Here is a 25,728-nt window from a genome sequence, read left to right on the forward strand (position 1 = left end):
TATCAGTTAATAGGAATATAAACTAGAAATGAACTCCGGTAACCCATGTAGTGAAATGTTCCAGACTCTAAATCACACAAAAATACTGTTAAGGATATAATGATGCTAATGTTGGCATTGCAATTATTCATATATCCATAAATGCATTTAAAATAAGTGTTTAAGTTACTGGGGAAAAGGATTTCTATTTTTGTTTCCACAGAAAATGAAAAGATGTGGATTCCTTCCAGACTAATGTGGTTTGATCAAGCCAGACTGCCTGAAACAGAGTACCAGGTGATCCTACATTCAAAACAGCTGGACAAAGCAGCCTTGCAGACTACAGCCAGGATTTCTGCATCTTCTTAGAATCCCCCATCACAGCACCCCTTACCAGCAGGAAGTAGTTTGGAAAGAATGACGCCCAAATTCCCAAATAATGTTTATAAATGTTTTCATTTAAATGGAGTTGGTTATAAAAAAAATAAAAACAAAAAAAAATATTGTGCAAAAGTCAATAGATCATTGATTATTTAATCATAAATTTTAGCAATAAAATAATGAATAATAAAAAATAAAAATAAAATAAGTGTTTAAATTTGTCAATCAGTGACGCTGAAATGGAGAAGACCTAAGCAGCACTAAAGGTTTCCATAAAAGTGGTCACCTAGTATTGGCATATGAAGGGAAATTGAAGGCACAGACATCAAAGAGAGAAAAATTGGAAAAAAAAGTAATTTAATTTATTTTACAATTGTACAAACGATAAAACAAGAATAGCTAATTACTATACACAGATGACAGGGAACAGTGTTGACCAGAATGACCCTACAGCATAAGCTTCATCTTCTCATTCCACGGATGGTATAAGAAAGACTCAGTAGCAATTATCCTATGCAACAGAGCTATCTGTAAACTCCCTTTTTTTTTCTTCCTGCTATATACATTTAAAACTCTTGTGCTTTTACCTACACAAAGAAACAGCATTTCTTAAAAGGTGCTACATATAGGAGAAACACATGGCCTAGACCCAAAATCAGAAAATCGCAATTCAAATACATTGCCAGCTTGAAGACATTTTTTTTTTCTTTACTTTTATCTGGAAAGATTTAAACATACTAGTCTCTTGCTATTACGCTAGGAAAGAACATATAATTTAGCTATAAAGTAGGTCTTTCTTAAAGCAGAGTAGTAAATGAAGTCTCAAAAGAACGTCTGTTTTTAAGGTGGCCGTGATCTCCAGGGAAGTTCACAGGGCAGACCCCGAAGGTATCAGCATAACACACATCTATTTGTGCACATATTAAAGACTCAGTGTGTATACACAGATATACATATATAACATGGTATATATGCATCACACATGTCTATTTGTACTATAGAGATATATTTATAGCACAGATATAATAAAATATCTATTTCTAGATGGGTTGTATTTGGAGTTTGTTTATCAAATACAAACAATTGCCATTACCTGTCTTTATTAAAACCTTGGTATATTGATAACATTTAATGGGGAAGCTTCCAAACTTGTGGAGATAACAGCTAACTATACACAACTTTTCCCATCCCCCTTGCACAACTATAGATAGTCCTTACAATAAACACATAAAAACAAATCTGTGAACCAATTATCACATAATAATATGTATCATGACTAACTGACACAACTAGAAATAAACCACTTTGCTCACCCCTTCCCAAGTAGTAGCTGAGGAACTTGTTGCTATGTACATTTCCCTTAGCACTTGTTAAATAAAGCATTTCTGTAAGCATATATGTAGAGATTTCCTTTAACAATAGATACACAGTTTCTATGATATACAACACATGAAGACATTTGAATGCCCAGCACCTTTTCCCAGTGAGAAAATCTTGTACAGTAGTTTCATTATTCCTGTGGGCTGAATCACAAGATTTGCCCTGGAGAGCTGTTACTGACTCACATTTTCTTTCAGCAATTTATTGAGTATAGGTCATGCTGAGTAATAATAACGAGTGTGCTTCCACGGTCTACTCATGTCAATAGCACAATAAGAACCGTGTTATCTCAATGACTGGGATACATCACAGTCAGCTGCCTGGGCATTCCCAGGTGCATGGTTAAATCACAAAAAAGTAAATAAAACCATAAAGCTGTGAGCATATCATATTAAGGAAAACACAGATACTTCAAGTATATACTTCAAATTTGATTTTGCTATGATCCCCTATGCCATCATGTGTGTTAACTTGTAACTCTTTTCCTCACTGAACTGTTAGCCTTCATGACTCTGCTTGCCTTTTTCCCGTAAGAAGGCCGTGATGGAGACTGAAGTGTTAGAGAATGGAATGGTCTCACACAGTACTTCTCCTCTGAGCACTAAATACCTTTAATTGAATTCATTCTTGCGTATTGAAAGTTCCCTGAGATGAACAAAAGTAGTTTTCTTTCAAATCTGAAGCCCTTTTGATGCTGAGCATTTTCCTAACTGGGCAAACATTTAGAAAACACAAAACAGGGGTGAAAAATGAACGTGAAGACGTTAAAAAGGCACTACCCAATGCATCTAAGAGACAAGCATCAACACATGGGACAGTGGGGGGCTTGGGTGTGCTTGCTTGTTCAAACACATTTTCTTTTCTCTTTGAAAGTGCTGTCACAATGGTATGCTTCTGTTTTCAAATACATACTTTGATTAAGTGCCAACTTAGTATTTACAAGTTAAATTTTTCTCCTCGTGACTTCTAGATTTCCATGGAATGCATGATAGGTACTGCTGGGAACACTCACAGAGTTCAAAATCAATTTTATACAGTACCCACTTTTCATCTGTTGAATAAATTAGGCTTCCAATTTGACAGTCATGTAATATGTATCTAATGCTCTCAAATTTTCAAATAGATAAGATTTTAAGGACAAAAGTATATGGAGATTATTCATGTTAGTTATGAGATTACCGTATGCACTCAATTTCTTTCTTTCTTTTTTTTTCTCTGATAGAGACATGGACTATCAGAAAATGCTCTTTTTTATCCTGAGGTTCTGCCAATTTTTAAAAACAAGTCCAACTATTGCTAAAAATACTGGTAACTGCAGTACTGTGACTATTTTCCATAATACGAATACATATATGATATATTATATATATATATGTACACCTTCCCTACACTCTTCATTCATTTTTCAGACAAACAAAACCTTCATAGTTTTTGTGCTATTTCTGCTTTCTTCAGATTGCCTTCCCCCAAGAAAGGGGAAGCAGAAGTGAGGCTACAGAGCTTCTGCTTTCAAAAGAAACAGAAAACAAGCCCACCAGGCAGTTCAGTCACGTATCGAATCACTCTGTCACTCTATGAATAACTTCATGTCTCTTTAAAACTGCAGTAATAATGGAACTGCACTTCACTGCAGGAACACCCTCGTCAATTGTATTCACTTTAAACACACAGTGTTGATACACTGTTGTTAAACCGCTCTGGGTTAGTCACCTGTTTGGAAAACAAGTCTCAATTTTTCATGCTACTTTGTAGAGAGAAATTTTGAAAATGATACTTAGGTGGAGCATGTTGATCTTTGCATCTGAATATCTAGGATAATGCTATAGAGCCAGGAGTCACATCTCAGCTACATCAACCCAACATTTATGCTACAGGGCAACATGTTTCCACAAAACTATTGTGAAATGCCAAAGGTATAAATTAAAAATAATGTGTGAGTTTGAAAATTTTAAAATATTTAGAACCGAGTTTCATAGTAATAGCCTATTGATGTATTCATGTTAGTGATATTTATTTTTAATGAAAGGAGAATGGTTTACTGTGTGGAAACAGGGTACACTCTTTGGTACCAAGAGCAATTTACCATTTTTCCTGTACAATGGTTCTCTCTTACTGAGTGCCATAGTTTGGCTGGTACCTGCTACACCGTTGATACAAAATTCAGAGATTTAGAGTTGTGTGAAATAAAACAAGTAAGACAAAATTTGGTGTGGTTGCTGTTTAAAAAGTAAAATAATTTCAGGACGGACTGTTTGATGCTTGCTTTTCTCAGTCGTATGTATTTCCCATTTCTGTACCTCAAATGAATTTCTATTCACCCCATACTCAAAAGGAAACAAGTTTCAGAAGACAAACAAAAATCCAAGCAAAACACACACACATGATCATTCTCAGTGTCCTGACTGAAGGCATTCCCTCAAGTTGCTTCATCTCATGGATTTCACTGATGGAATTCTTTTCCTTCTTCATTTCTGTGGATCAGGGTGTTTGAATTTCCCAAGCTCCGTCACGGCGCTCCTGAGTTCCTCTTCCAGTGTGCTTGGCATTGCAATGGCTGCCCCACAGTGACGAACATATTTGCTTTGCTAATTAATGATGAGTGCACTGTTGGATCTTGTAAACACTACTGATAATACATTCAGACTGTATTCTTCTTGGAAGTGGCACTTACTAGGACCCTTGAAGTCAGGATATTTTATAGTTTAGAGCACTTGGCAGGTATTTCATCAGCTGGTGGTGGCTTCACATGGACTTCCGGTGCAGCTATTCGGTTCATGTGGATACTGAAACCCAGCCTTGTTCTGGATCCTGTTTCTAAATCTCCAAAGCATCTTTAGAAAAAGTTTGTATCCAGTTCTGATCCTTCGATGTGTGCTTTACTGCTTCATGCACTTCCCCGTGGTCAGTTTCAGAGCTCCTCTGTTGTGTAGCACGTTCAGGGTTTTAAATTCTAACGGCATTCTGTGAGGGCTTGCGTTGGAAAAGTATCTGTATTTTAAGTCATCGTAGTAATGGTATTTGACAGCTTTTCCGTTCAAATCCTTAGGGAAGGGCCAGAACCCATACAGGTGAATTTCATCACAGAATCTGGTGGCCAGTGTGTACATGAGGAGGCCTGTGCTGGGTCTTTTGATGGGAACTTTGTTGGTCAGCCAGTAACTAGAAGAAACAAAAGCAAAAGTGAGGCAGAAGAAAACGTATAGCAAGCAATATATAGTATATTCTATAGAAATTACCTCATGTAGCAAACACAGTGCACAGTTATAAACTTTTGAGTGATTACTGAAAACCATATTAATGAACTTAGGAAAGTTTATACTTCCAAGTTTTCTGTGATGTTTATTATCTTACAGATAGATTCTTTTGTTCATAACAACAGCCAAGGGACTAAAAGCATAGGTTAATTCTGTTCTATAAAATCCAGTTCCAATGAGGGATAAACATTTATGCAATATTCAGAGTGGAAACTTCCCAGAAAGGTGTAAATATCACTGGACATGCACAGCTTTGATCATCAGCAGTCAGATAAAAGGCCTGGCATGGTGTGCATAGACAGGTGGATTGTCTATGGTCACTTTGTCTATCCTGATTGATGAGCCATGGGCCTCTGAGTCCAGATAGCCAGAGAGAGACTTGTCTCAAGAAAAGAAGAAGGGAAAGATGCAGAGAGAGAAAAAGACAGACAGGGACAAACACACACACACACACACACACACACACAGAGAGAGAGAGAGAGAGAGAGAGAGAGACAGAGAGAGAGAGAGAGAGAGAGAGAGAGAGAGAGAGAGAGAGAGAGAGAGAGAAACATTGTTGAGGAGCAGCTCCCAAAACTGACCTTCAGCCTCAGGCATACACAAGAACAGCCTCAAATGCACAAGGAAATTATGACAACTGAGTTTTTCAACTACAGACATAAAGCCATATTTTAGCGACGGACATTCCATTACCTCAACCAATACAACAATAACAAAACAAATAAGTCTAATTTTATAAAAATTATTGAAGAGTTCACACTGTATAACTTGACAGTAACAATTTTTATTGATAAAAATGTATTCCCTGAAAATTTTATGCAACTTCTGTTTGTTCTTACCCCACCATTTTAGCTCCCAGCCACCTCTGTCACCTATTAATCCTCCCTAGGCATCCTTTCCCCACACTCCTGCCTTTTTACTTATTTAGTTAGTTAGTTATTGTGACCACTTGGTTTTAACCAGGACCATCTGTGAGACCACGAGTTTCTTTTTAATGAGTTAAAGGTACTTCTATAGTGAAAACTACCTTATAGTATTAACTCGAAACAATAACAACATGCTTCAGAATGTTCAGACCCATAGTTGTCAAATTTTGCTGGCCCGAAAAGCATGCAAGTCCACAGTTAACCATCGCCTTTAGAGGGAAGGGAGTTTCCAATGCTATGGGCACACTCATTTCCTTAAAGAAATGGTGTCATGTGAAAACGACTGAAAGAGGAAGAGTATGAATCCCCTGATACTTTAGATGGGTCTTGTTTAAAAACAGTATACTTAATATATGCTAGTTTTTTTATTTAAATTACAAGCAATCTTATTTTACATATCAATCCCAGTTCCCATCATCCTATGCCCCCCACTGACCTCCCATCCCAACCCCCTTCTGCTCCCCTGGAAGAGAGAGGCCTTCCATGGGGGATCATCAAAGTCTGTCAAATCATTTGGGGCAGGGCCCAGGCCTTCCTTCATGTGTCTAGGCTGAGGGAGTATCCCTCTGTGGGGAATGGGCTCCCAAAGTCCATTTGTACACTAGGAATAAATACTGTTCCACTACCAGAGGCCCTACAGACTGCTGAGGCCTTCTAACTGACACCCATGTTCAGGGGGCTTGGTTTGGTCCTATGCTGGTTTCCCAGCTGTCAGTCTGGAGTCCATTAGCTCCCCCTTGTTTAGGTCAGCTGTTTCTGTGGGTTTTAAATTATTGTTCTCACTATCACCTCAAACTTCTAGAACTGTTCCTATTTTCCAAATGTAAAGATTAATTTCAGATACTGCTCATTGCAACTTTTAATATGTTACCTTTGGTTTTTATGTATTATTTTCTTTTTTTAAAATTTTTGTTTGATATTGAAAAGGAATAAGTGCATGTTTGTTTCATTTTGTTTTGTTTTTTGCTTTGCCTGCATGTATGTCTGTGTACTATGCCTATTACATGCATGCTTGGAGGCCAGCAAAAGTCATCAGATCCCCAAGGGCTAGAGTTACAGACAGTTGTATCTGCCAGATGGATGAGGAACATTGAACATATATCCTCCTGAAGAGCGGCCCTTGCTCTGGACCACTGAGCCGTCTCTCAGTACCTCCTTTTAGAAGACTTAATGAAACTTTTCCTACCTTCTCCTGTTTATCTCAAGGATGATAGGTATGTCAGTCAACCCTCAGTCCCAGCTACCTGCATTTCAAATCCCCAAGGGTCTATTTGTGAGCATTTCTGGTGTGGGGGTGGGGCATTTCCTAAACATGGAGGACCCATACCTTGGTTGGATGACACTATGCCATGGGCTAGGAATCCCTACAGAATAAATGGAGAAAGGCAAAAATAAATGAGGAAGGCAGAGCACAAGCTTTCCCTTTCCCCTGCTTCCTGGAAACTCATGCCATGAACTCATTTACCATGCCCTCTCTGCCGTGATGGACGTCTAACAAACCTTCCATTCTTTATCTTGTTAGAGATCTTTGTCATGTCGACTGAAAAACTGACATATTTAGTCTTGAACTTTCTGCTGTTTCTTTGGTGGTGGCATTTAATTCAGTGTCTTACATGTGGCAGGAGAATAATCCCAATGCACCAACCAGCCCATACACACATACATTTTCCAGTTTTCTTCATTTGATAAACAATAATGCTAAATATTTTGAGATGTGTGAAATACGTTGCAATGCTTATACCTTTACAATTGAGCATCCTTGTTTTCAAAATATATGATTTATAAGTATTTTTTAAAAGCAGAGTTATCTGCACCCTCTTTTGATCAAAAGGAGCATAATAACCAAGTAGACTCATAGTCCCTGTGTTGTTAAATTCATCCAGGGACCAAGGTGATTCTAATGTTAAACTCTAATGTGATCTCTTTAAGATGTCCAAAGATCACAAGGCTCTGTGTGTTCTTGTAGAGCTGATGTTTGTAAAATGATATGATGATCACAGGAAAAGTTTGTATGGTTTGCATATACCTGATCACAGTGATCAGGTGATAAAACAGATAATTTTCAAAAGATGCTTGTGTTATTTAGAACTGTTGAAGCTAAGCTTAGCAAAGCCAATACAAAGTCTGAGCCATGAATATTCCCATCGGTGGCACTGACTACAAATGCTTATCAGCAATAAAAGCTATTGTGAATTATTTCTAAAGTGAGAATCATGTTACCAGCAAGAAATAGTGTAGTTGTTTGCTATTTTTTGACAATTCATGTTCTTTTTAATCAATAAATATGTTCTATTTTGTTATTCATAAGAAATTTCTAGAATTTATTGTAACTATAACTGGACATAAACATATGGTAAAGCAACATTTGTAATCCACATTGTTAAGTGCAAGGCCAGCAAGAAATGCTGAAAGAAAATTATTTACAGAAGTGGTTCAACACAGGGTCAGAGGGTAACATCCTCCAAGGATTTTTTTTTTTTTTTTTGCTCAAGAGTTTCTTAATAGGATACTCCAAAAATAATTAACATTGTAGCAAAGAGTCCTAAAACCTGTGTTCTTTGGAAATATAGAGTCTTGGAAACATAGAGTCTTGGAAACTTGTAATCCAAAAAAAATGGATTTATGTCATTAATGATATAGACTAAATAATTTAGCATTGGCAATGCTAACAGAGAAGCAACCCATTAGTGAGGCTTCGTTTATTTCGCTTGCGTTTGTAAAGAAAACTTAAACACCCATTGTCCAGTCATGTTCCTACAAATAGTGCAAGAAGAAAACTACTCATTTACTTTTAAATATTACTAAGAAAGTAGAACATAATAAATGACGTGATAACGTAAAATAGCTTTACAAAGAATTTAAACCAAATTAAAATGTTTCCTTCCTTGAAAGCCCCTTACACCAAAGCTTGTCATGTGGGTATTTAAAGATTCAAAGTTCAAATCCACATATCAGAGAAAACATGATATTTGCTTTTTTGAGTCCAGATTATGTTACAGAATGCTTGTTTATAGATCCATCCATTCCTCTGTGATTGTTTTTTTTTATAATTTTATTTTTTCCTAGCAGGTCAATAATATCCCATTGTCTAAATGTGCCACACGTTCATTGCCCATTCATGACTTGACGAAAGTGTAGTTATGCTTCCATTTCCTGTTCATTATAAATAGAGCAGAAATAAACATGGATGAGCAGCTGTTTATACAGTAGGATAGACGAGCCTTTGACTATATGCCCAAAGTGGTGTAGCTGGACCATGCGGTAGTTCCAATGGTAGGATATTTTGAGCAACCTTCATACGATGTTTATAGCTGCTATGGCAGTTTTCACTAGCATTGAATGACTGTTTCTCTTTCTCCACATCCATGCCAACTTCTGTCCTCATTTGGGATTTTGCTTCACAGCTTTTTTTTTTTTTTTTCCTTAGTCATAAGGGAAAGGTAAATTTTCAAAGTGGTTTTAGTTTGACTAAGGATTTTGAACATTTCACTTGTTTTTTCCTTGGACATTTGTATTTCATCTTTTAAAACTCTCTGTTTAGGTTCATGCCCCCATTTGCAACTGGATCCGTTTCTTGATGTTTAGTTCTTTATTGTCTAGATGTTAACCCTCTGTCAGATTTGTAAATAATAATGGTTTCTCCCATTCTGTAGGCTACCTCTCTTCACTCAAATGATGGTGTCCAGAGTGAGCTAATGGAACAGGAAGGGTTAAAGTGTTTGTGGAATGGGAGGACAGGGTGGGGGAGGAAACATGGGACAGATAATCTAGGCAGAGGAGGAAATATAGGATGGATAAACTAACACTAAATACTTATTTTAAGTAATATGAAATTTTAATGTTGCAAAATCTTCCTATAATATATACATAAAACATATAAAAAGGGACTGAGAGAGAGAGAGAGAGAGAGAGAGAGAGAGAGAGAGAGAGAGAGAGAGAGAGAAAGAAGTCATTTTACAATGTGAAAGTGTCTCTGCTAGATACAACTGGTTAAAGAAATAAAAAGTCCAAGTGGGTTACATTTTAGAATTGCTGGTTAATGTGTTCCATTGACCCCCAACATCACAGGTTATTACTATTGTTCTCAAAGACCCTCCATGAGTTTACAGTAAAACACCATTTCTGAAGACCAATAATATAACATGAAGATATAAAGCTGTTGTTACCTGGAAACTTATCCCTGCTGCTCGATTTCACAGTGCTGAAATATGCTGTGGTCACTACCAGGGGAGAATAGTAAATTATCAACCTTACTAAGCTGTGAACCCTGTGAGTTACAATAACAACCATCCTGGAAGGACACTTCCAACAAGGCAATAATGACACAAATGACATAGGAGTATCCAATCACTTCTTTCTAATTATTTGTATCACAAGATACAAATCCACACATAGCACCATTATTAGGACCCAAACCCCATGACTTGATAAGTCATAGGCCCTAAAAATGGTATTACTATTATTATTCTGGCACATAGACCAATATTAAACTAATTCATAATGACTTATTGTTGTAATTTCAAAAAATGATGCAAGAGAGAAAGATGCCATGTGACAGAGAGAGACAGAGAGGGGGGGAGAAGAAAAAGAGAGAAGGATGGGAGGTGGGCAGGGCCCTTTTAAAAGGGAACATAGTGAACGTGCACAGGTGGTGCTCTTAGTGGCTGCAGCTGAGGGCAGATCCTATCAGAACCCCAAGGACAGGCTACTACAGGTGCCTGAATACTAACATGTATTGCTATACCCATAGAAAAGTACACTTCTCAAACTGCATCAGAGATTTTGCTATTGTTGTTTTGTTTTTTGTTGTTGTTATTGTTGTTCACTTCTAGTTTTTAATTCTAGTTTTTACACTAATGACAATTAGCACAAAGACCCACAATAAGTCATTATATAGAGAATGAGAGACTATGGGGAGTTGAACCCTAAATGGAAGCTCAACATACTATTACCTCATCTCAAGGTTCATTGCTGAAGAGGATGCAGGCAAATGGTAAGAAGCAGGTGTGGTGGATGACTACATAGAAACAATGTTTTCAAAACACAGAACAGTTTCATACAGGAACCCAGTGATTGTGATTACATGTCTAAGACCTAGGCAATCTCAAGCCAGATGAAATTCCAGCATAATGGGCAGGAGGTTTTCAAGAATTCTCACCCCCAAATGAGAAACTATTGACAGCTGATAGCACAAACTGGACTCAATTGGGATTTGTTTGTTTGCTTGCTTCTGTTTTTGTTTGTTTGTTTTTAAGTGAGGGCAAAATTTGAGTGGATATGGAAAGGCTGTGAGTAGGCTCAGAATGCAAGGCATGCAGTTCTCAAAGACATTAAGTTTAATTTTCAAATGCAGGACACACATGTAGATGTTATTGGAATGCATACCTGTTAAGAATATGAAAAGCACAAGATTCCCACCAACCAGTTACTACAATGACTTCAGGAATCTTTCAAAACTAATGTTCTTTCTTTTCCCATCAGAAATGTCAGTGTGGTGCCTGGCCCTTTAAGACAGTAGTCACTGGAGTTGCACAAGGAAGAAAGCAATCCATTACCTCCTGCAGCTCTCACTCTGGGCAGAGTTAAAAGGCCATCTGTGCTGTTGTTTTTTACACCTCTTAATTTATAGTCCAACTCAACTTCTAGCTCCTCCATGCCTTTTGTCACCCAGGCGATCCTTTAGGCTAAATCCCATTGTGTGGTTTCCCTTCAACTTCTGAATAGATTAAGAGGGCATATTTTATTTTGGTAGATTTTTCTGAGGCCCTCCTCTGGACCTTGGTTGTCATTCAGCCCATGATGACTACCTCACTTCCTTTTAGTATTTCCTACCTCACCTAATGAAGCTGTCTCCAGGTTTTAAAGAATGTCTCTCCATTCTTTAAGGCATCATTCATGGCTCTGATGTGAGGTCTGTAACTTTCCAATGATCTGCACCTCAAAGCTGTGTACAGGGAAATTTCACACCCAGGGGTATCTTTGTGACAGCACCTCTCTGGAAACAGACATGTTGCTCTGCTCATTCTTAATTTGCTAAACAGACTGGGGAATGAAGATCAAAACTCTTTCTATTTACTTGAAAAAGAATCTCAGAGTTCCTCACTTTAGCAACCCAGAAAAAGCCAAAAAACAACAAAAACCTCTACTCTGATCATTTACATTTGTGTATGTCCTTGGTGCTTTTTGAAGAATAGTGGACAATGGGGATAGTGGGTTGCTTCCTTTGTGTAATATTTGCTCCCGTTCTGAAGAAGGAATCTTCTTGGTTTTTAATTAAAGTATTGTAGATAAAAAGACATATATTGTAAATTGACAATTATTTGAATCTTATTGCTGTGTATTTCTATATAATTACCTCCACTATCAAGCTGATCAAACATTTTAACACTTGTAGCAGTCCTGGTAACAAAACTATCTAAATAAACAATGAGGTATATACTAACAGAAGTCTATAAATTCAGAAAAATCATACTATAGAAATCTAATGGCATGCTTGAAACTGCACAGGCCAATCTAAATTACTGATTTTTATTTCACCACAACTTATTTCTGTTCTAAAAAGAACAAGGAAGGGTCATTCTTCAACTCATTTGCATAGTCAGCTAGATAATATCTGTCAGCTTTGCAATCTACACGCCAAGAAAAGTTTTTAAAATCACTGCCTCAAGGTGGTGATGTACGCCATTAATCCCAGCACTTGAGAGGTAGAAGCAGGTGGATCTCTATGAGTTCAAAGCCAACCTGATCTACAGAGAGAGATCCAGGACAGCCAAGGTTACACAGAGAATCCCTGTCTTCAAAAACCAACACAAAGGAAAATAAATAAATAAAGTCACTCCTGAATTTATCGACACATATCCATGTATAACATACTTAATATTTCTAAGTAGAAAAAGTTATAGGTCCCCCATAATCCAAATAAATAGTTCCCATCACTGCTCCACACATGAAAGGTCACTTCCTACTAACCAGACAGCTTATTACTCTTCCTCCAATATAATAACCACCTTCTTCAAGCAAACTAAAATCTGGGATGCTACAGAAGACTGTATTTATGATGATAAAATCCAATCCCATCATTCTAGGAAGAAGCTGCTGTACCTGTCTGTAACCCAGTTGTTAATATTTAGCATCGCTTAACGTTGTTAAGATATAAAGAAATGGTAAGCATGAATGAATACAGCACAGAGATTAACACATAGTGAAAAATAGTTGTTGGCGCTCAGCATGTTATAAAGGACACTATTCTTCAACCCTATGTACAAATCATATGGAAAAAACTTCTTACAAATTATCTCTTCAAGTTACATATTGGCCAAACAATTGTGATGATGTCATTTCATTTCATTGCCCGTGTTTCTTCAGCTGAGAACCATAAACATTTGGATCTGCACTTTTGGTTTTGCATAGTCAATTAAATTCCATTGCAGATTAAAATATTTTTTTCATGAAATTTTGACAAATAATCTAAATAGCCTTCAACCCAACCATTCAGTTTTTGCCTTTTTTTGAGCTATAACATCACAAGTCAATGTGTATGACTGATGAATTATTTTTATTTAAATATGGGTAGTTTTAGATATTTATATAAGTATTTTAAATAACAATCACCTGAAATAAAAATATGTGATGATTTTAAAGAACTACAATTTCAAGACGGAAAACAAAAAATTTCAATTTCATTGTCCAATTGTCTTGTTTAGTATGTGCCTTTCAGCAAATTGTCAGGTTATGAGTAACAATCTGAATTTATTTTTAAATAAGAATTTTAGCATTTTGATGTAATAGAGAAGAACATAAATTTTGGTATCATTTTGAAACTGTTAGAGCCAAGCTCACAATACTTTTCAGGATTATGAGATGGCTTGAGTTGCCACAATAATACAATTGGCAATAAATTCCTTAAAGAAGAGAAACAAATGTTCCACCACCGGGTGGTGGTGGCCCATGCCTTTATTCCCAGCACTCTGGAGGCAGAGGCAGGCTGATCTCTGCGACTCAGGGCCAGCCTGGTCTACAGAGTGAGTACTAGGATAGCTGCAGCTGCAAGAGAAAAGCCCTATCAGGAAAAAAAAAAATTAACTAGTTAAAAAAATAGAGAGAGAAAAGCAAATGTTCCTGTATTGGCTCAATGAGAACAATTAACTGTGGGTTAATCCTTATACTTCACCTATGTGGTAGGAATGCATAGATCCCATACCTGCTTCTACTGTGAGGGACCACAGGCACAGAGAAGGGGTTTTAGCACGATTTACAAAGCTAAGAAAGTGTCAGTGGTAAATCACAGTTTGCTCAGAGGGACCAAAATACTAAGCTACTGAGTGTTTGCTGAATGGAGACTAGAGTGCACTCTCCATTAGGAGTTTCTGAAATTATGAACATAGATTTTTGTTTTTTTGTTTTCACAACATAGGCCGGCAGTGCTTAGGGAGTACTGAAGATTAAATGAGCAGTCGATGATCCTATAGAACGAAGGTGGTAGGACCTGGATTTTCTCCGCACTTGCAGTTATTTCAATTTCCAACATCGTGGACTGGGGTTCCCGACATTCTCTGCATCCTTCAACACGGAAGAGAATTGATGGAGGAAAATGAAGGCAGGGCGTGATGTCAGCAGTGCTGTGCTTTCTGCGTGGGGCTTTTGTAGCTTTCCTCAATAGTAAATGGAACCCAGCTTTACCAGCCAGCGTGCGCTCTCGTGTTAAAAGCTGAGTCTCTGGTTTAAGTGTGCTAATACTTATTTAACCACATTGCGAATACCAGAAGCACTGGCCTCGTACCAGAGCATGAGAATTTCCAAGTGGGCCTGAGGCCTGAGTAATGTTTCTTAAAATATTTTCAAATTTCCTTAAAATGAAAAGACAGATTTGTAATCTCTAGAGGTCATGTATTGGTGCGATTTTTCTTGTGTCCTCTCTATGCAAGTCCTTTATTAAGAAGGATTTGTTTTTTTTTTTTTTTTTTAATCTTTTTGCGTAGAAGTCTTTCACATAATATTAAGAAAAATGGCCAAACTTTAGAAGTTAAATTCATTATGAATATAGGGCCCTTGTGGAATGAGAAAGCATGACAATATTCTTGAGGCTCAAAAGTCTATCTAATCTTTAAGTAGAGTGAATTAGATTAAGGATGCTACAAAACAGTGTAACCTGTGGAAAAAATCTTTCTGCTGTATTCCCTGTGGTCTAAGTACACAATTCATTTGACTTTAAACACAGTGTTAAATCCTAGATCAGATTATACAGTGCTGTGTTTTAGATTGTGCCTCATATGTTACCAATGAACTATTACTCTAACTCTTGGAGTTTCATTTCATACTCATGGATTAAAACTACTACGTGATATTCATAACATCTCATGGTGAATTCTCATGTATTAAAGACTATCCCTAGAGATTAAATTCACGGCTTCAATGAAAAAGTCAGCTTAGCTGACAGGCTGGCTATCTGTGGTCCATTAACGATTTAAGAAGACCGGCTGGAGAGAGGAGAGAAAGCTATTGTTCTCATGTATGTTGTCAGTGTGTGGAGGAAATGTCCCTCAGATGATTTATGTGAAGCCAGTACCCTGATGTCACTGAATATTTAATTTGGAAGACATGTTACAACCAGCTCTCCAAGAAACAATACCATCCAGTTTCAGCATATGTTTGCAATACCAGAGAGAGGCAAAAACACTTCTGCATAAACGCAATACTATTCAATCTGAAAACTACATTTCAATATGAATTAAACACTGCATAACAATGTCTAAACATTAAACTGTTTTTCTTACTTTTCAAGAAAGGAAATGGATGTAGAGCATGCTTTATGTTTCTAAAAGAGAACTATTGCCATTTTAGTGACAAGTCTTATTTATAACTGCATTCTAAGTACTTAGCCTTATACCCTCAGTTAGTATAGTTTTCACTTCTCATATAATATGCTTCTTTTCACCTCATACATGATCATCACAGAGATCCATAACTAGAAAATACGGAGAGCAATTGGCCAGGGGGTACCCAGCCCTAGATGTAATATCCACAACGCAACATCTACATCCAAGGCTCAGTTAACACCACAGAAGGAGGGTGGAAAGATTATAAGAGCCAAATAACTGAGAAATTTGCTGTAAAATTATGTCATCTATAAATGACAGGGAAGCTACACCCATGACGTATCAACAATACAGCCATGTAAACAAGACCTGAGTGTTGACACCGGTTTATATGATAACATGGATGGGAGGAATTTCACAGGGCCCAACACATCGATGAATATTTATAGACATAATAGCTGCTGTGATAGGAAAAATAGTCTTTACTAGGGATGATAACTCATTGTTACCAAAAACCAAGTGATCAGCCCTAAAAACATGTGCAGGCATGCAACATTAAACAAACACAGCAGATTTTACACACACACACAATATTGTATGTATGTCTGTGTGTGTATATATATGTATATATATAATATGTATTATATATAATAGAGGGCATTAACATGATGAAGAGTGGTTGGAGGGGAGCGATGAGAGGGGTAATGATATAAAGGTACACATATTGAAACTTTAACATTAATATCTTAAATGATGCAGTAAAATCTTTCCGAAAAATGAAAGAAATGAAACAACAATATCCAGAGGGACTACCTATATATCAAAATTCTGAAAGAAACAAAAATGAAATTATCCAAACTGAATGAGTGTTTCAGATCATTACATCTAGTATGAAAAGAGGTTAATGAAGGAGATTTTTTTAAAAAGCAATTATCCATAGACAGTTTCTAATTGTACTTAAAAACTTTTAGGGAATCTTAAAAAGACAATACTTGAAATTTGAAACTAGCAGGTGGAGTCTAGAAGAAACTCTAGAAGAAAATGTCATACCATGCCACAGTGTGTGGGCCCTTTAACCCAGTTTTCATCGGAGAGAAAACTAAGTACGTAATTGGAACTGCACAATGAGGAAGTACTGATGTATAAACAGGGAAATACTGGGCACAGGCATGGGACCGTCATTTGAACCTGGGGAAAAAGAAAAGGGAGGCTAATGTCCCCTCAATGACATTTATGGGGTCACTTCTAATAACACAAATCACGAAAGCCTAGGATTCTCCTCCTAAGGCTGAATGGAAGTAAAATGCAACACTTACCTTGGGACATGAAAGGCTATAAAAAGAGGAAGTGGTTTGAGGGGAGGGAGTCAAGTCACCCAAAGATTTACTAACATTAAGTTAGGTAGTGGAAACTGGGGGGTGGGGGGCATGTTTGGTCCATGCAAATGTTTCCTTCGCATTAATATTTAGTCTAAGAAACAACTCTAAGACCACACTTCCAGACATCAGAAGTAGATTTTCCCAACAAGAGTCAATTTTACTATGAAAACAATATGCAAACAACTCTAATGGCTTGTGGCTTGTGGTTTCATTCTGACTACACTGGACTGTTTACAAATGACTGACATAAAGCTCCTAGAAGAAGCTGGGCTAAAACTTCCTTCAAAGGGAACAAGACGAACAAATCCTTATTCCTATCAATGTTGCAAAATTCTCACCAGCAAAGTTCACAAGGTCTTTAAAGTTTTCCCATCTTTAAAATTCCCTGTCTGAAAGGGCGCAATTTAGGCATAATTCACACTTTTTATACTTTCCGTAGAGGGCTGCAAGACTACAGACATACCTACTTAGACAACTGTGCTGTCCTTTGCATTAATTTATCACTCAATAAAGGAATATGTATGAATGTATAAATGGAGAAGAGGGTTTTAGTTGAGAGAAAATCCCATGAAGGAGTGATGCTGTGGCAATGGCATTTGACGCATATTGCAAAGATATGTGTGTATCTGGAATGCTATCATAGCACATTCTGCTCCACAGGATACATGAAGGTAAAATACCTAACAGTATTTTACTGCTGAAATTTTGCCACATTATAAGACAGCATATAATAGTTTTTATTATATCATATGTTAAAGTACTTCTTCATGTCACATGCAGCCTTCACCCCTGAGATGTCAGCTGTTCCCATTACTTTTCCCTCCTTTGGGCGAAGTCACTTAATTTACAAGCCACATCTATGAAATAGCTCTTGCTATATAGAGTTTTAAAACAGTGTTCCCGTGAAGAAAGGAAGCAACGAGAATTGTAGCTGAAAAGATAATTGCAATCTAGCTTATGCTGCATTTTGCTATGGAAAACTATGAAGTAAAAATATAACTATAAAATCAGGCACTTCTATGATAGGCTGTTTACTTGACATACTCTCATAACGTTTATGATAACAGTTGACTAAGGTATTTAAATATTATCAACAACTCAATAATGAAATATGACTGATGGGGGACATCCTTCTATTAATATGTTTCTCTTATTGGTTGATGAAAAACATGCAGATTGGTCAGTAGCCAGGGAGGAAGCATAGGTGGGTCTACCTGATGAGGAGAATATTGGGTAGAGAAGGCAGAGAGAAGTCTCCAGAAAGATGCCATGAAGCTACAGAGAAGATAGGATGCACCGGGCATTCTCTAGTAAGATAAAACCATGTAGAAATACATAGATTAACAGTTATGGGTTAATAATTAAGAGAGAGCAATCCAGTAAGAAGGCTGAGCCATTGGCTAGAAGTTTATAATCAATATAATCTTTGTGTATTTATTTGGGCTAAATAGCTGTGGGATCAGGCAGCAAAGAAACTCTGCCTATGTATGACACCAATTAAAAATGAAAAATATCCACACAGATAGTTTTAAAATGAAGATTTACAAATGGCCAATATACGCACGAAAATGTTTCATATCCCTACTCATCGAGGAAATGCTAGTGGAAACCTAAATGAGATAGTATGTCTTAGCAAGCAGTCACGATAAAAGCCATCGCGTACTGACGATGACATAGTGGAATTGTAGCCTTTGTAACTGGTGGTGGGAAAGCAAAGTGGTCAAGTCCCTTGGAAAATAGTGTGAATGTTTCTGAAAGATCAAACTGTGTTGCTATACTTTGTAACAAGTGTACTCCAAAGTATATGCTTACTGAAATGTGTGCCTTAGCCAATGTCGGGCTCCTGTGAGCCCTCTTCTGATGGAAGCAGGGACTGCTTTCCTTCCCACCCCCATGCTCACAGGGTCGTTTCAGCACATTTCCCAACAAGCCAACATTGTGTCTCCCTTAGCAATCTCATTCTTCAGTCTGCTCCTTTGCTGTGAATCTCCATTTGTCCCTTACTATATCCAGAAGTCAGCTTGATTATATTTTATTTCTCATCTATCTTTAAACATACTGAATAAAGTTGTATTTAGAGTTATTTTTAATCTTCTCTTGCATGACTCCAAGAATTTTTTTTAAAAAAAAAAAAGTGCCCATAAAAAGCTTTACTCTAATGGTCCCAAAACTCAAGTGATTCAAAGTCCATGAATAAAAGCATAGTCTATACCGTAAGGGAACATTATCTGCCATTTAAAATGAAAGGATGACACGTGCCATGACACAAACCGATCTTTAAAATGTATGGTAAGTGAATGATGGCTGTTACAACACAAGTAGACAACATATGATTCCATTTAAATGAAATTTATGGAGTGCTAGAGTTCATTTAAACAGAGCGTTAATTACAGATGGCCACAAACTGGAGGTGGAGGCACAGAGGAATGTGGGAATGGCTGCGGACACATGAAGACTTTCTTTTGCATGATAACAACATCCCAAATTTGTCTGTGATAATAATGATGACGTGATCCTCAAAATGAAAAACCATCAGACTTTATAGTTTAAAAGCGTAAGTAAAATAAACCCAGAGAAAGATGTTCTAATAAAAAGGTACCAATGAGTGCTCATACCTGAAGTTTCTGTGTCCAACACAGTGCTTTCTCATAGTGTCACAAATGCTCTATAGTGGTCAAGAACTGCATGGGTGGGAAACAGAACTCTAAAGGTACAAAACAGTAATGCTTTTACAATCATCATCTACATACCTGTGGAAAAATTGTAGCGATAGTTCTATAAGTCATGTTTCTCAGAGTAAGAGTTAAAAAAAAACAAATACTTTGAAAGTAAGAATTAACTTTAGTATGGTGGCATGTACCTGGCATCCCAGTACTTGGGATGTGGAGGAGAGAGGATCATAAGATCGAGGCCAGCTTGCACTACGTAGGAAGACTTAGTAACTAGTGGGGGGGGGGGTGGCAGTGAAGGAAAAAAATTGTCCATTTTCTTAAATAAATGGGAAGCTTTTGTTTTGTTTTGCTTTTCTAATGGGGTCATGACAGGTGTTTCTAGCTAGCTTGGAACTTGTGATCTTCCTGACTCCCTACTCTTGATTTGATATGTCAGCTTCATATTCAACTTTGGCAGCTTGGTAGCAATGAAAATTATCCTGTCAGCCCTCAGAGTGATGTCCTTATTACTGGTATCATGGGTAAATATTTTACTTTGGGAATACAGAAATACTGAGACCTATAATATAAGTAATGGAGTGAATTATGAACTCACAGATAAGTGAAATTCAATGTACCATGTTGCTATAACTACATTATAAAAGTTCTAACTCATTATTACAAGTACACACACATGACACCTAACTGTGAGTCTGATTTGAGTTTAGCTACTGTTTTTGTTTAGAACATTTGATAAATTATTGTCTATATTGTACAACTAGAGCTGGAAAATTATCTGGCAAAACAAAATAACATAAACGAGCAAACAAAAAATCTAATGTTTGCTTTTTTGGTGTTTAGGAAATTTTTTTAAAAAAAAATGGAAAACCAGTCGTGAGATATCTATCCATCTTCACAGTGAACTATACAATTCAGCTTAATATACCAATCATGAAATTCATGGGAATTTAAAACAGGAAGACAACCACAATCTTCATACAATTTGATTCCTTTTAGCTATACAGATATTGTAAAAATTTAGCATGGAGAGTCGCAAATGTCTTTTCAACAGATACTTTGAATAAGAATACAAACTGATGGAGAAAATTAGCTCAGATTTCATAACAATAAAAACTTGAAAAGGATGAAACAAAGCTCTCTTGACAAAGACAATGTGATTGAAATGGCTTTTTGTTGTGATTTCTCAAGAGGAATATTTCCATGACAAAGCCATCTCTAATCTTTTGTTTAAGGTTGGTTTTACATGGGGAAAAGAATCTGAAGACAGGCAATATGGAGGTGTTGCTTTACAAAGAATGTGTACAGTATTTCTGATCATCTTGGTCTATGTAACTGTTTTGTATGTATGCTGCCTCCAATTCCTTGTATAGAATCTGGTAATCTACATAATATGTGTCATGTACAGAAAACAATAAATGAATCTGGATTATAGAAGGGCTCAGAATATGACATGGACTACCACTGAAATATTAAAGATAACAAAATTATGAAATATTAATAAACCACTTATTGAAGTTTTAATACTGTTACTTAACTAATATTTCTGAAATATTTCAGTGGCTATTATAAGATCCACTCACTGCCAGTAATGATATATGATGAATGATTCAGCACTAATGAAAATCCTTTGTGGGAACTCCAAGAATTATCCAGAGTTCTTTAGTTTTAAAAATTTAGCAAATAGATGGCTCTGCTTAAACTCAGTGTGTCGCGATATAAAGGATACGAATGAAGCACAGACAGGTAAACACCAACAGGTTCCTGCTTCCAAGAATTCCTCTGGATGTCCTCCTGACCCCCTGCGGCTCTCCTGGGCCTCCTCTGACCTAGTTCCCCAGGTCACTTCCGCCCCTGGCTCCACCCCCCAATGGGTGTGGTCAGTGCCACAGAAGGAGACAAAGTGAATATCCCACTACAGTATAGAAAGGAGACAGGCAGGAAAGAAAGGGTGATAAGGAACAAGATAAGAGAGGCTGGAATGAAGAGTAACCAAAGGCATTATATACATGTAAGAAACTCCGAAATTATAAATGACAACATCCTAACAGGGTCTTTCATTTCTGTTATAACAACTGCGGATTAGAGCAAAGTCAAGAACTCAGCCTGAGTCTATGTTTAATCCATATAGATAAACAGAATCTAAAAAACAAAAGTCTACAAGATGAACAATCACTTCTTCATTTGAATTAAATTGGAAAACACACAGAAAATGTTTCTTATTGTGGCCATATTCACACGCTTGTACCCCGGGGCTTGGGGACGTGCTGTTGAAATAGAGAACATGCCCAGGGTGTTCAAGACCCCTCACTCAACCCTCAGCCCCACACAAAGAGGCACCTGGGTGATCTCATAACACACCATTAGCCTCTGTTACCACGTCATCCAAACCCACTGTATTTTCACAGCTCTGGTGTATCTGAAGGTCATTCTGGCTGGAGAAAACAAATGTGGAATTTTGATGGGTCAAGAAAAATACCAAACTTGTAAATATGCTTTATATAAACTAAAGAATGTGGGACCACATTACAACACAGCATTTTTATCAGGTTTGCCTGTAGTCTGCCATAGCCGATCCTTTTTTTTTTTTTTTTTAATGTTTTGATCTTTTATGCATTTAACAACTGACTCTATATCCCAGTGCTGGAGAACATCACTGGTGTACAAACAAGAGCTCTACAGAAGTCTCAGTCTTTAGTTGATCATCAAAACAACTGGCAAAGAAAGAGGAAGAGTTACAAATCGCCTACATGTGTTCAACATAAAATACTATTCATGATCTGCCAAAGTTGACGGCTAAGTCTTCTGGGAGATATGCTGCATTCTCAAGCCAAGTGAGTCAGAGTGAAATAAAGAAATAGTATGTAAAGTTTCAAGGTTATATTATAGTTCATGGGCGTTTTCACCTATTTTGAGATGTACAATTCTATACTGGTAAACATAAGTACTTATCATTATTCATAGCAAAGTTGAATATGCTCTTAAGTCAATGAGTCAATCATTGACTTGGAAAGTTACTGAGATGGATATATAAATTCAGTCTTTATACGATTTTTGGGTTCAATAGGACTGATGCATATGAGAACTCATAGAGACTGTGGCAGCATGCACACAGCCTGCAGAGATCCATGCCACATAGGGTTCCAGTACTGAGAAGGGAGGTGGCAAGTCTCCATCCTTAACAAAGAAGGCATTTCAAACTGATAACCACTAACAAGACAACCACTTTTTTTTTTTCCCAATAGATTCTCACTAGACTTAGAAACCACACTTAAGGGAGCCCCCTTACTCAACAATAGAATACCAACCGTATGCACACACACACACACACACACACACACACACAGAGAGAGAGAGAGAGAGAGAGAGAGAGAGAGAGAGAGAAATGGCATTGAATAGAATTTGAATCGAATAAGTTAATCACCAAGGAATAAATACAAAATCTCCGTGTTAAATCTAAATATCTAAATAGTGGGTGCTTGAGAGATGAGCTGGCAATTAAAAGCATGGGTTGCTTTTCATGTGGATCCAAGTAGATTCCCCCAGAACTCACAATCTTCTGTAACCTTAGTCCGGGAGGGTCCAAGGCTGTTTCCGTCCATGGGAACTGAGCACATGTGGTACAGATGCACATGCAGGCAAAATATCCACACGCAGGATCTTTAAGAAGTTTAAAACAATAAACCCAAACAGCGAAGCACTCGTTTTTTTCAGATGTTCCTCCTATTGGCTCAGAAGTTCTGCAACTATTTTGCCTGGGTTGACTCAAACACAATGTGAACTTGGGAGCTTAAAAACACACGCTATCCCTCTCCCTCTCCGATGAGAATCAAGACAAATCTGCTCCCATAAAGTGTTTGGCAATCAGTGAGCAGAAAAAGCCCAGGGGTCAACTTCAAGTGTCTGCGTGTCTAATAAACAGCATTCTGTAGGCAAAATGGCACAGCCAAATCATCACACCCCGTGCAATTGCATTCCTCCTTCTCCCTCTCCCTCTCCCTCCCGGTGTAAACAGTTTGGGTCTTTTCTTGGGAGGCTCATGTATCTCTGGGACAGCTGCCTCGCCACAATATGCTGAGGAGGCTCAAGCTGACAGGTCACGTCCTGGACTGCACATTCCGAGTGGCAGCTGGGAGATGCCAGGGGGTTTTCTTACACCGGGTCAGCTTGGCATCTAGTACACACATCTATTACAGCTCTCTCGGCCTCAGAAGCAAAATGTGGTTGTCCACATAACTGTAAGAAGCCCAGGTCATATCCTTAGCACTCTAGTTCTGCTCTAAGTAGCAGTGACGTTCTAGGGAGAAATATCCCTGGCTCTGCAAGAATAGCACGGTGCCATTCGGGATCACTGTGCCCTGTGCTTCACTGTGGCCACTGTTTACTGATGCCAGATACAGTGTCAGCACGGGGAACACAGCAGCTACAGTGAATACATACCAGTCAGGAGTACAAGCTTCGGACAGAAATCTCTGCGTGCAGTTATGAGTGTGTGTCTGTGTGTGTGTGTGTGTGTGTGTGTGCGCGCGCGCGTGCGTGCGCGCGTGCAAAACTAAAAAACTAAGACATTTTAATTTGTAGTTCTAGAATACTGCTGCAGCTACAGCTGAGAAACACGAGTCCACTCCCACCAGTAACATGTCGTTCCCTGTTTTAGTTGTGTGTCTCCTGTATAACACCAGCTGGGGGCACATAAGCCAACCACCGAACACACTATAATTGCTCGAAGGGTAATGAGTCAGTATGTGCTAACACAAGGGCCGTTTCTCTCAGCCCTTCAGGGTTACTCCCTTGTGCCAGACATGCAGCCTTTCAGACCACTGAGAGATCTGGAGCCATGTCACAGGAATAAATATTAACTGGGCCTCTTGAGAATCTAAGTACACAGGTCACAGACTTCTCCAGGTGGACAACAGATCACAAAGTGCATGGTGGATTCTTAAGCAACAGGCATGGTTTCAGATCTAAAGAAGTCAGACTGTATTTTGTTTGACAAAAGTTTCACACCAGAGGTACAGTTTCCACTGAGAATTTGTCCTGAGGGAATTGTGAAACCTTTGATTGGCTTAATTGGAATAGGAAAAGAACAAGCCCTGCTTTAGATCCTTAAACAACCTAAGTATGAATTCTGATGCATTTCACCGCAAAGCAGCTCGGTAACTTTGAAAATAGGCTAGGCAACTGTAGGCATGGTGATTCCTCCAAGCTGTCATGTGACTAACATCCCTCACACCAGAATCTCTGTCCCCTTGGTACTTTGTCTCACTCTATCACTATGCCCCGTCACTCAGAGGTTTTGAGAACCTGTGTAGTCCACAAGGAACTTTGTGAGCCAGGAATTTTTCTCGGACTTCTTCCTTCTCCTTCTAAACACTTTTCTTTAAACTTGGAAGTCTAGCCCCACATAGGTAAAAAATATCTTTTTATCACTTCCTCCCTTAGATCTTCTCAACTAAATGTTTTAACATTTCTGTTCATTGGATACATTTGTTGGATTCTATTTAAGCATAATAATGAAAAGGCAGAAAAACAAAGACTATTAATAGTGAACCGTCTGTAGTAGAAGAATGGAAAGTTGTAAGTGAATAAGGAAGTAGATGGTCATTCCTCAATCCTTAAGAGTGTGCATGCTAGTATGTCCCTCAGAATGGTCACATTTCTGCCTAACAGCATGATGTCATTAAAGAGAGACTGGCATTGCTAAATCACAGTTTGATAAAATGAAGCTATAGAAAGCTTTTATTTATTATTTATTTTTATACTACAGAGTATAGTCATAGCATTTTTTCTGCAGTTGTCAGCCACAGATATGCTTTGAATTTTTTTTCTACCATCCCTAAAGCTGTTATAATGAAACATATATATTGTGTGAGCTTTTACACTACATCTAAGTTGAGACTTCATTCCACTGGCATCGTATTTTATAAATTGTTACAGAGAGTAAA

At 37.7% G+C, this 25,728-nt stretch overlaps 1 protein-coding gene across 1 annotated transcript in view; it reads right to left on the minus strand.

The window, feature by feature from the left end:
* Positions 1–700: 700 nt before the first annotated feature.
* The window catches only part of St8sia4 (ST8 alpha-N-acetyl-neuraminide alpha-2,8-sialyltransferase 4), an 86,821-nt gene continuing 61,793 nt past the window's right edge, over positions 701–25,728 (minus strand). The window contains exon 5 of the mRNA XM_051190854.1: positions 701–4,899. Within this exon, the coding sequence (XP_051046811.1) occupies positions 4,617–4,899 (283 nt within the window). The 3' untranslated portion in view covers positions 701–4,616. The remainder of the gene's footprint in view (positions 4,900–25,728) is intronic.

This window comes from Phodopus roborovskii, unplaced genomic scaffold (assembly GCF_943737965.1).
Source record: "Phodopus roborovskii unplaced genomic scaffold, PHOROB, whole genome shotgun sequence".
NCBI classification, from domain to species: domain Eukaryota; kingdom Metazoa; phylum Chordata; class Mammalia; order Rodentia; family Cricetidae; genus Phodopus; species Phodopus roborovskii.